General features: G+C 40.0%; 2 protein-coding genes across 3 annotated transcripts in view; both read right to left on the reverse strand.

Annotated features, from left to right (window-relative positions):
- Positions 1-2,412: 2,412 nt before the first annotated feature.
- LOC122245125 (uncharacterized) lies at positions 2,413-7,460 on the reverse strand. Of its 2 annotated transcripts, none has more exons than XM_043003076.2 (3): positions 7,231-7,460; positions 5,374-5,478; positions 2,413-4,353 (listed from the first exon to the last, which is right to left on the reverse strand). In XM_043003076.2, exon 3 carries the CDS (start codon positions 4,341-4,343, stop codon positions 3,087-3,089), a length of 1,257 nt encoding a protein of 418 aa, XP_042859010.1. In that variant the 5' UTR covers positions 4,344-4,353; positions 5,374-5,478; positions 7,231-7,460; the 3' UTR covers positions 2,413-3,086. The 2 variants fall into 2 exon arrangements, with proteins under 2 accessions (XP_042859010.1, XP_042859011.1); XM_043003077.2 differs by lacking the exon at positions 7,231-7,460 and adding an exon at positions 6,352-6,485.
- A 633-nt stretch (positions 7,461-8,093) lies between these two features.
- Lamtor1 (Late endosomal/lysosomal adaptor, MAPK and MTOR activator 1) overlaps positions 8,094-10,000 on the reverse strand; it is a 9,735-nt gene continuing 7,828 nt past the window's right edge. The window contains exon 6 of the mRNA XM_086532916.1: positions 8,094-10,000. This exon is cut by the window's right edge and continues 111 nt beyond it. The gene's annotated coding sequence lies outside the window, so the exon portion shown is untranslated.

Consider the following 10,000-nt stretch of genomic DNA (forward strand, 5'->3'; position numbering starts at 1 on the left):
CCTCCCCCCCCCCCCCCCCCCCCTCCCTCCCTCCCTCTCCCCATCCTCCTCCTCCCTCCTTCTCCCCACCTCCCTCCTCCTCCTCCTCCCTCCTTCTCCCCATCCTCTTCCTCCCTCCCACTCCTTCTCCCCGCCCCTCTCCCCACTCCTCCACTCTCCTCCTCCCACCTCCCTCTCCCCTCCTCCTCCACCCTCTCCCTCTCCCTCTCTCCTCCCTCTCCTTCTCCTCCCCCTCCCTCTCGCCATTCCTCCCTCCCTCCCTCTCGCTACCCCTTCTCCTCCCTCCCTCCCTCTCGCTACCCCCCTCCCCACTCCTCCCTCCCTCTTCCTTCTCCTCCCTCCCTCCCTCTCCCCACTCCTCCTCCCTCCCTCTCCCCACTCCTCCCTCCCTCTCGCCACTCCTCCCTCCCTCCCTCTCGCCACTCCTCCTCCCTCCCTCTCGCCACTCCTCCCTCCCTCCCTCTCCCCACTCCTCCCTCCCTCCCTCTCGCCACTCCTCCTCCCTCCCTCTCAACACTCACCCCTCCCTCTCCCCACTCCTCCTCCCTCCCTCTCCCCTCTCACCCCTCCCTCTCCCCACTCCTCCTCCCTCCCTCTCCCCATTCCTCCCTCTCTCCCTCTCCCCACTCCTCCCTCCCTCTTCCTTCTCCTCCCTCCCTCCCTCTCCCCACTCCTCCTCCCTCCCTCTCCCCACTCCTCCTCCCTCCCTCTCGCCACTCCTCCTCCCTCCCTCTCGCCACTCCTCCCTCCCTCCCTCTCGCCACTCCTCCTCCCTCCCTCTCGCCACTCCTCCCTCCCTCTCGCCCCCCCTCCCTCCCTCTCCCCACTCCTCCCTCCCTCTCGCCCCTCCTCCCTCCCTCTCGCCACTCCTCCTCCCTCCCTCTCGCCACTCCTCCTCCCTCCCTCTCGCCACTCCTCCCTCCCTCTCGCCACTCCTCCTCCCTCCCTCTCGCCACTCCTCCTCCCTCCCTCTCGCCACTCCTCCTCCCTCCCTCTCGCCACTCCTTCTCCCTCCCTCTCCCCACTCCTCCTCCCTCTCCCCACTCCTCCTCCCTCCCTCTCCCCACTCCTCCCTCCCTCTCGCCACTCCTCCCTCCCTCCCTCTCGCCACTCCTCCTCCCTCCCTCTCGCCACTCCTCCCTCCCTCCCTCACTCTCCCCACTCACTCCTCCCTCTCGCCACTCCTCCTCCCTCCCTCTCCCTACTCCTCCTCCCTCCCTCTCCCCTCCTCTCCCTCTTCCTCCTCCCTCCTCTCCTCCCCCTCCTCCTCCCTCCCTCTCGTCACTCCTCCCTCCCTCCATCTCGCCACTCCTCCCTCCCTCCCTCTCCCACTCCCCTCCCTCTCCCACTCCCCTCCTCCCTCCACTCCTCCTCCCCCTCTCCCCCTCTCCCTCTCGCCATCCCTCCCTCCTCTCTCTCCCCCTCCCTCTCCCACTCCTCCCTCCTCCCTCTCCCCTTCCTCCCTCTCTCCTCTCCCCCCCCTCCTCCCTCCCTCCCTCTCCCCACTCCTCCTCCCTCCCTCTCGCCACTCCTCCATCCCTCCCTCTCGCCACTCCTCCCTCCCTCCCTCTCACTGCTACTCCTCCCTCCCTCTCAACACTCCCCCTCCCCCTCCTTCACAGCCATCTAACCTCTCTTCTATCCTCCCCCTCTCTCCATCCAACCTCTTCCCCCCCCCCCCCCACCCACCCTTCCCCCAGGTATCCTCTAAATCGCGTCGCATAAGATAGATGGGTTTTTCACGCGGGCGAGGTCGGCCTTCTGCCCGAGCTCGGTTCTATGGTTCTATGATTAATAAGTTCATGCGTCTTGATCTTTGGTCTCTCTCTCTCTCTCTCTCTCTCTCTCTCTCTCTCTCTCTCTCTCTCTCTCTCTCTCTCTCTCTCTCTCTCTCTCTCTCTCTCTCTTTCTCTTTCTCTTTCTCTTTCTCTTTCTCTTTCTCTTTCTCTTTCTCTCTCTCTCTCTGGCTTTCTCTTTCTCTCTCTCCCTCTCTCTCTCGCTTTCTCTTTCTCTCTCTTTCTCCATCTATCTATTTATCTTTCTCTTTTTTCTAATCAAGACTTGCAGTCATTGCTAACAACCTGCATGAAACGACCGTAAGCGTCAAAAGCAGGCATTGCACATTAACATTAACATTCATTGCACATTGCACATTAATGTTGTAGTATTTTCTTTTGTGATGGGATATACTTAAGTGGTTTCTTCTGTTTAACCCATTAGCAATGGATGGCATGATTTGCTGCAGAGGCAGAGTCGGTCGTAGACGCGGATGGCACCGTGCCAGACAATGTAAACCCGCCATCCTACTGCATACATATTTTATTAAAACTGCAACCAATGGGTTAAGTACAGAAAAAGTAATCTGCACTTTCTGGTGATAAATATTTTATGGGCATTAATGATGCTTACTTATACTTTTCACCATATATTTTACATATAAATGAATTACATATTCCCAATAACTTAAGACATCCATAATAGAGTTAACATAATAATATCCATAATAGAGTTAACATAATAATATCACTTTCAACTTAAAAAAGCTGAGAAAAAGACTAGCTTCATAGCAGACTTAAGAATAATAATTCTCAATAAATATTCTCCCACAGGTTCCAATGCCATACCTACTTATAATAATGACATGATCATTCACCAACATACAATAACTGAGACTAACACAATGCAAAGCAGAGCCACAAGTCAAGTTGCAACAAAAGAGACACAGAACCATAGTCCAATGTCCGGCAGTCACTAACTCAGTATATAGGTAAAATAGCAGGCCCAAGCTCCAAAGGCAGTTGTTACTGAGAACAATACACATTTGGAAAATTTGTTTCCAGAAATGCACCATTTAGCAAAGTTCAGCAGCCACCCAAGTTACAATATATTTAGTTTTACAGGTACCAAATATCAGCACTACACATGTATATTTTCTTTATGGAAATTTTCCCTGATAATGCATTTTACATTATTGCGAACACAACCATCTCTATGAGAATAAATGACCCAAGAAAAAAATTGCACTTGAAAAAATGAGATGCGATACTGAAAAAACAGGATCACTTTCAACAACAATTATCAAACTCTTAACTAGACTCAGTCTGACCTGTCTGCATATTGAATTTTTCTTGAAACGGCACAAATATTGGATTCTTGGTGTGTTTCCACATGTGATAACTCCAAGCCATGTTGTTTGCACAACCTTCACCACAAATGTCACACTTGAAAGGTTTTGGTTCCTCTGGGGGTTTGCATTTGTGATTCTCCAGGAAGTGAAGAGAAGAATATTTCTTTTTACACATGCTGCACTCAAACTGCTTAGTTTTCTCATGAGTAGAATAGTGCCGCTGTAGGTCACATTTTTGGAAAAAACTACGGCTGCAGATCTCACAACGGTGCGGTTTATAGCCGCTGTGGGCAAGTCTGTGTCGTCGCAAAGCACTGATGTGTGACAGTCCGGCACCACAGATATCACATTTGTATGGTTTAGCTGCTTCATGACTTTCAGTGTGCTCAAGCAATTCTTCCTTGTAAACAAATTCCCTATCACAAACAGCACATTTATAGGGTTTATCTGGCATTGAACAAGACATCACATTTTGAACACCAGGGCCTGTATCTATATGATCACTCATGATATAAGCACTGTTATCTTTGATGTGGCTCTCCATATGCTCGTCAAAGGATGATTTTGTGAAAAAGGTTCGTCCGCAAGCCTGACATCGCATCTCCATGAAGCGTTCATGTCTCCTCTTCCTTTTCATCATGCCGTTTTGGTCATCATGGGGCTGCAAGCTGCCATCCATTGGAATGTTCTGATTAACATGGTGGGGAGGGAGTTGTATGGGACCCTGTGGAGGACCTAACATACCCAGAGGGAAGGAGTGATGGTGAGGATGAGGATGAGGAGGAGGAATCCCTACTGGGCCGACGACACACGGCTGGTGATGAGGAGGTGCAGAAGGAGGAGGGGGAGCTGTGGGGGCGTTGGGTAATGGGGATGACAACGGTGAAGAGGACTTGGGTCTGCCCGTTAGATTCAGTGGGGAGCATCGTGCACCATTGATAGTCAAATTTGAGGGTTCAGTCTGGGGTGAATACGTGTACTGGAAACCTTGTTCCATGTGAGCTGAGACTTCCAAGTCTTCTGGGTTGAGTGGGGTGTTGCCAACTCGGATATCAAGTTGGGGCTCAAAGGCACAGGGACTCAGAGACAGAGACTCCAAGTTGAATTGTCTCCAATGAGTATTGATGTGCGTCATGACTGTTACAGCATCAGGGGGAAGATCTAGTCCACAGAAACGGCATCTATCTCCTACTGGAGGTCCATAACCAGCCATCATCACTGTAGAGCTAGAAAAAGGAGAAAGAGCTAAATCAAATATAAACTAATTATAGAAGTATTGCAAAAGTCTGTGTTGAAAGTAATTAATCCCTGAAGGCCTATTTACCATTGCTATAATTGTGCATGAGCTCTCAAAACTGCCAAGTGTTTTCCCTGTTTTTTGGGGTGTTGTGAATGAGATGTAAGTAGTGTCCAATAATATATCTGGTACTGTTTGACAAGATTCCTTTATCCATTCCCAAAAAACTATCCCCATACCTCCATTATCCTTGTCAACCCTCCTTTCCCCGAGTCAGTCAAACAGCTACATTCCAGACCTCATTTTTCTTATGAATAAAAGCTTTACATATATTTCTTTTGGATGTTTATGTAAATCCACTCTTATGTGAAGTGTAACAGTGATAAAAGCTTTGATATAGTATATCCCTTTGCACTTTGAATTGGTCTATGAAAATGAAACATACATGATGTGTTAAATCATGAACTTGAAATATAAAAGACCAAAATTTGCCTTGGTGATACTTGAAAAATCATGCCTTATCCATGCCTGTGGGGACAGACATGTAGAAAGATTAGCATTTTTCAGGGGTTAATATTAATATGAAGTCTACTAGCTTTATAATTTAGAACAGGATATCATTAACACTGGCAAAATATTCATTCATTTTCATACTTAGCAACTAATCTGAATAATAATTCCCTAAGTTAACATAACAAAAATCCAAAATTTAAATATACATAACTAGGAAACTTTGATCAGGAACGAATGCAGTTATCACGGTTTTAAAGCTGGCAAGTAATGAGAATGAGGAAATGAAAACAAGGATTATGATAAGAAATTAACAAGAAAGCGATTGTTCAAAATCAAAGTGCTGAATACAAATATCAAAATGAAGTGTGAGTAAAAGGAAGAGCAAATATACTTTATACATTCTTTACTAATAAAGTAGTTTTGTTTTGTTTTTTTTCCTTTTTTTTTGCTATGACAAAGGATACAAATAAGAAGAGAGAGAAATACAGTTGATTACCAAGATTGTCAGGACACTGCAGGTCTTGCAACCCCTGTGGTTTCCTTGCGGCATCCATCAATGTATTTCCTGTGCCTCCTTTTCTGTCTCCATCATTTTTCCAACCTGAAACAAAAGGTAACTAAACCTTGTGTCTTTGTCGATGCTTTTTAGCATTTCAGATTTACCCCTATTATTTTCCAGTAAGAGAATTATCTAATCTTTAAATGTAAATGATTCATGTTTTACACAATTTGCTTGGTCAGCCTCCAATATGCATATTCTAGCAAGACAGAGCTTGGGCAGGTTCTTTATAAGGCTAAAAATCACCAAGGAAAGTATACACATCAGTGATTATGTCAATAATGGTGTAAAAAACATGAGCTTTAAAAGTAGTCTACTGTGTACAAAAAGGAGGAAAGAGAGATTGCTAAAACGTAAGTGATAATAGCAGATAACTTTCAAGGGGATCTCAGTATAACAGAGCCAGTATAGTCCTGTTATTAGAACCTCTGTAGGTGTCTTGGAAACAAATACCATATCTCCGATTGCTCCTCATATAACGAGTGTTAAACTGATTCCTAAAATGACTCTGCTTATAATAATTTGATTATTTTAAATAAAAAATTGAAGGGCACAAGTTGGTGTCATGTCAAGTGCCACCCAGGAACCCTTTCTTCTTGACGAAACATTTATATAAAGATATTTTCAATTATCCAGTGCTTTCATTATTGCATGGGTTCTTTTAATAATTTATCATGTGAAGTTGCATTAAAGGTTTAGGCCTCTCTCTTGTTTCATCTATATGGTCTACCTAAAGAAGCTGATAAATACCAGAATAAGTAAGAAATAGACGACTTGGAAGTAAATGAACAAACACCTTCTGCACAACATATCACAAAGAAAAACGTATCTTAAGTGAACACAAACCCAACAAATCAAATATATGACAATAACTGAGCTTCTAATAATTGAATTATGCATCGCGTTCTGCATTACCTATGTTGGAAATAAGTAAATGGCTCTCAGCGTCAAACGAGAGACGACGAACATCAACAACAGACGATCTACGTTTGTTTACATCGATGACGTCATAGCCCGTTTTCTTTTAGCGATTACGGAACTAAAATGTTTAGGGAAACGATTTTATTTTACTTTTTTTTTTCTTTTTACTTTTCATGGGAAATTGTTATCACTTTTTTTTTTCATTATTATTTTGGCTTTATCAACATTATTGCTATTATCTTTATTGTTATTGACATTAGTATGTAGTTGATACCACTATTATTGTTCTTATATTATGAATGAATATCCTTCATTATATAATTGTTCTAATTGTTTTTGGTTTGCTGTTATCATTATTATCATTGTTGATGGTTTGTTATTATCATTATTGTTTTCATTATTGTTATTATCATCATTATCATTAGTAGTAGTAGTAGTATGTTATCATTATCATTAGTAGTAATGTTATAGTTATTATTATCATCATTATTACTATTATCATCAATATTTTCTACATTCACTATCTTTATCATCATATTCTAAATTTCTTGTTTATTTTCATTTTCATTTTCATAATCATGTAGTAATATAATCAAACCTAGAATTATCTTGTTATCATCATCATCAGCAGCAGCAGCATTACAACCAATACTATTTATCATCATTATCATCATAAAAGTAACAGTGATAACATATCTTCTGTAGATCACATTTTCTCATCCTGTCAATATATAATATCTGTTAGCAGACTATCATACTCAATGATATATTAACAACCAAAACAGAAATTATACAAACAGGAACACAGTTATAGTCTTAATAACCTAAAATTCTAACCAAAGTCTCAAAATAACAGAAAAATATACAACTCACACCTCAGCTTCATTTCATAGTTATGAAGAGCTGGCTTACTCTCTGTAAAAAATTATGTGGATTCAGAAGAACTAAATACTTTGAATATTCTTCAATCAAATTATTTTCTTGAAATGAGTTTCCGATACAAAATAAGATGAAATGCATTGAATTATGAAGTGGAAAATTAGAGGAAAAAATTCTTTATTCCTGTTTCCCTCTAGTTAGTAACAGAATTGATTTTTTTTTCTTATGAGTTGATCACATGGAAAAAAAATTAATTTATGACATCTGATGACTTCTGAAAAAAATCTGAATTAAATAGAATAAATAGATGTTTCATTTTGGACCTGAAGAGTAAGTAAGTAAGTAAGTAAAGAAGAAAAAAATTTATATATATATATATATATATATATATATATATATATATATATATATATATATATATATATATATAATCAGATACAAATCTTTTGCTTGACTCAAAAAGCATGCTGGATGTCTGGCACTTACAAAATGCAGCAATCTGCACACTATTTCCATGCACTGGAATATTTTCATGTTATATTACTGACTGACAGCAGCATGTAGAAGAAATGATAACAGATGGGGGATGCATAACTCTTTGGTATGATGGAATCAAGATGATTTTTTTTACCGACTTAATGGTGGTGCAGTCATTCAAAATATATTGGGAAGGATGTAATGCTAAAAGATAAAAAAAAATTACAATGGTAAAAAAGGAATATATATTCCATATTTATGAATAAAAGTAAACTCAACATGGACAGTTTTCAACTAGCATGAACTTATGGAAGGTTGTATCGAGACTTTCCTTGCTGACCGGAGAAAAAAGAAATTTGTGTGATAACAACAGGCACAGATGTAAAAGTACTTTTATTTATCATTACATGAGCCTTTTTTGGAGCATGCAAATGTTGCAATTAAGGAGTAAATATACAATAATATCATACAAGTCAATACAATCTACAATTGAATATCACATTCCAACTTGCCTTAACGTCCCACAACCAAATTTGCAGGTGTTCTTATTACGGATATACAAATGCTATGTAACATATAACTCTTTCTTGACTGATACTATATGAAATAAAAATAGAAAATGTAATGTATTGGAAGTTCCTCCAGCCAATAGCTCTACATCAGATTCTGTGATAATATCTATTTCTATTACCTAGATAATATTGTTAATGTTGGTGATTTTTATAAAGACCTTTATAACACTTCATGCATTTTTATCACAAGCAAAGAATTGTATCTAAATGCAAACTAAACATGAGCAAGTTAGAGATCTCTAGTTATTCTTGATATTAGAAAGACATCTCATGGGGATTATAACTAATTAGAACTTTTCTTATTTCCTTCTCTAGTTTTATCTACTTCATTTGTTGAAAATCATTATATTACTTTTGACTATTTCTAAAACCTTATTTCCCACTAACACTTAGAATGCAAGAGGTTTTCAATAGCAAAAGATATGTTATTTTGTACAAATGACTAATCGGTATCCAGCAATGCAGAATTTACGATCCATGGTAAAGGTTTTCCATAGAAAAGAAAAAAAAATGAAAGAAAGAAAAAAATATATGGGTAAACCAGAAATATAATACTAAGGTATCAATAATAAAAAATAATTTTCATGTAATATGATCCTCCACTTTCACTCATGTGTGGTAATACTTAAGGGGAAAAGTTTAAAAATAATATTGTAAAAAGTATAGTCTTACCCAAATGAAGTACATGATTTTATTTAAGGAGTGTGCTTTGTATTGTAATATGTGAATATAATATTCTCTTGCCTTTAAATAAGCATGCTGCAACGTACCTTACATTCCCTTCTTTTATTTAATCAACTTTCCATAAAAATAATCTTTCAACATTTAAGGCAAGAGCGTCATAGTTTATAAACATAGACGGGAAGTCTATATGGTTAAATGTATCTTTATGAAAATATACACACTAAATCTAAGCAGAAAACAGCTACAATATGTCTGTCTGTTCTTTTTTTTTTTTTGGCATAAATATTTGGTTGTTAGTATGGAGAGAGCTTTCATGCAAGTAATGTAGCAAAGTGACTAAGCATTTCCTTAGGTTGTAAACATGCCTTCCAAAAAGCAATGAAGTTAAAAGGTTGAGGATGCACAACATCGGGAGAAAAAAAAAGGTGGACTGGGACTATATCATAGAACTTCCGTAAAATTGATACATTTTATTATAAACATTCTCACTAGACTGAGGACTGAGCATTCAATCCTTCTCAGACACAATGAGTTTATAACTACACAATACACTATTCTGTGCTGCAATTTGCTTCATAAATAGTTAACAGTCTATGAATATACTTTAGCACAAAAAAAAAACAGACACATACTCAATCTCATCACACCATAGAAGCATTATTCAAACTTTCGGGAACAGACACTTGATCTATTTCATAAGCCACACATTCATTTGCTTTGTGGTTTTCATTTTAACTTTCCCATATTCTTTCAATCAGTAACATATGCACTGTAATCTGTATATTGCTGCTGAAAATATACATCTGAGAAACCCCAAAATCAAAATAATAATATACTGATTACATTTCCACACCCATGTCATCAACAGAAAAAAGGAGAGAGAGAAAAAAAAAAGAAAAATCATAAAATTATATAAAAAAAACTCATGTCACGATAGGAGTGTACAGAGAAGCTATAGGACCAGATGGAGTGAACATGTAAACAAGACGTCGGAAAAGGGCAATAGCTGTGGCGGCATGATCGGCATAAGA

This window comes from Penaeus japonicus, unplaced genomic scaffold, assembly GCF_977035675.1.
Source record: "Penaeus japonicus unplaced genomic scaffold, GWHDUDI00000001_assembly GWHDUDI00000038, whole genome shotgun sequence".
Lineage (NCBI taxonomy): Eukaryota > Metazoa > Arthropoda > Malacostraca > Decapoda > Penaeidae > Penaeus > Penaeus japonicus.

Coding starts and splice junctions, on each gene's coding strand:
- LOC122245125 (XM_043003076.2), bottom strand. CDS start 4,343: ATGATGGCTGGTTATGGACCTCCAGTAGGAGATAGATGCCGTTTCTGT.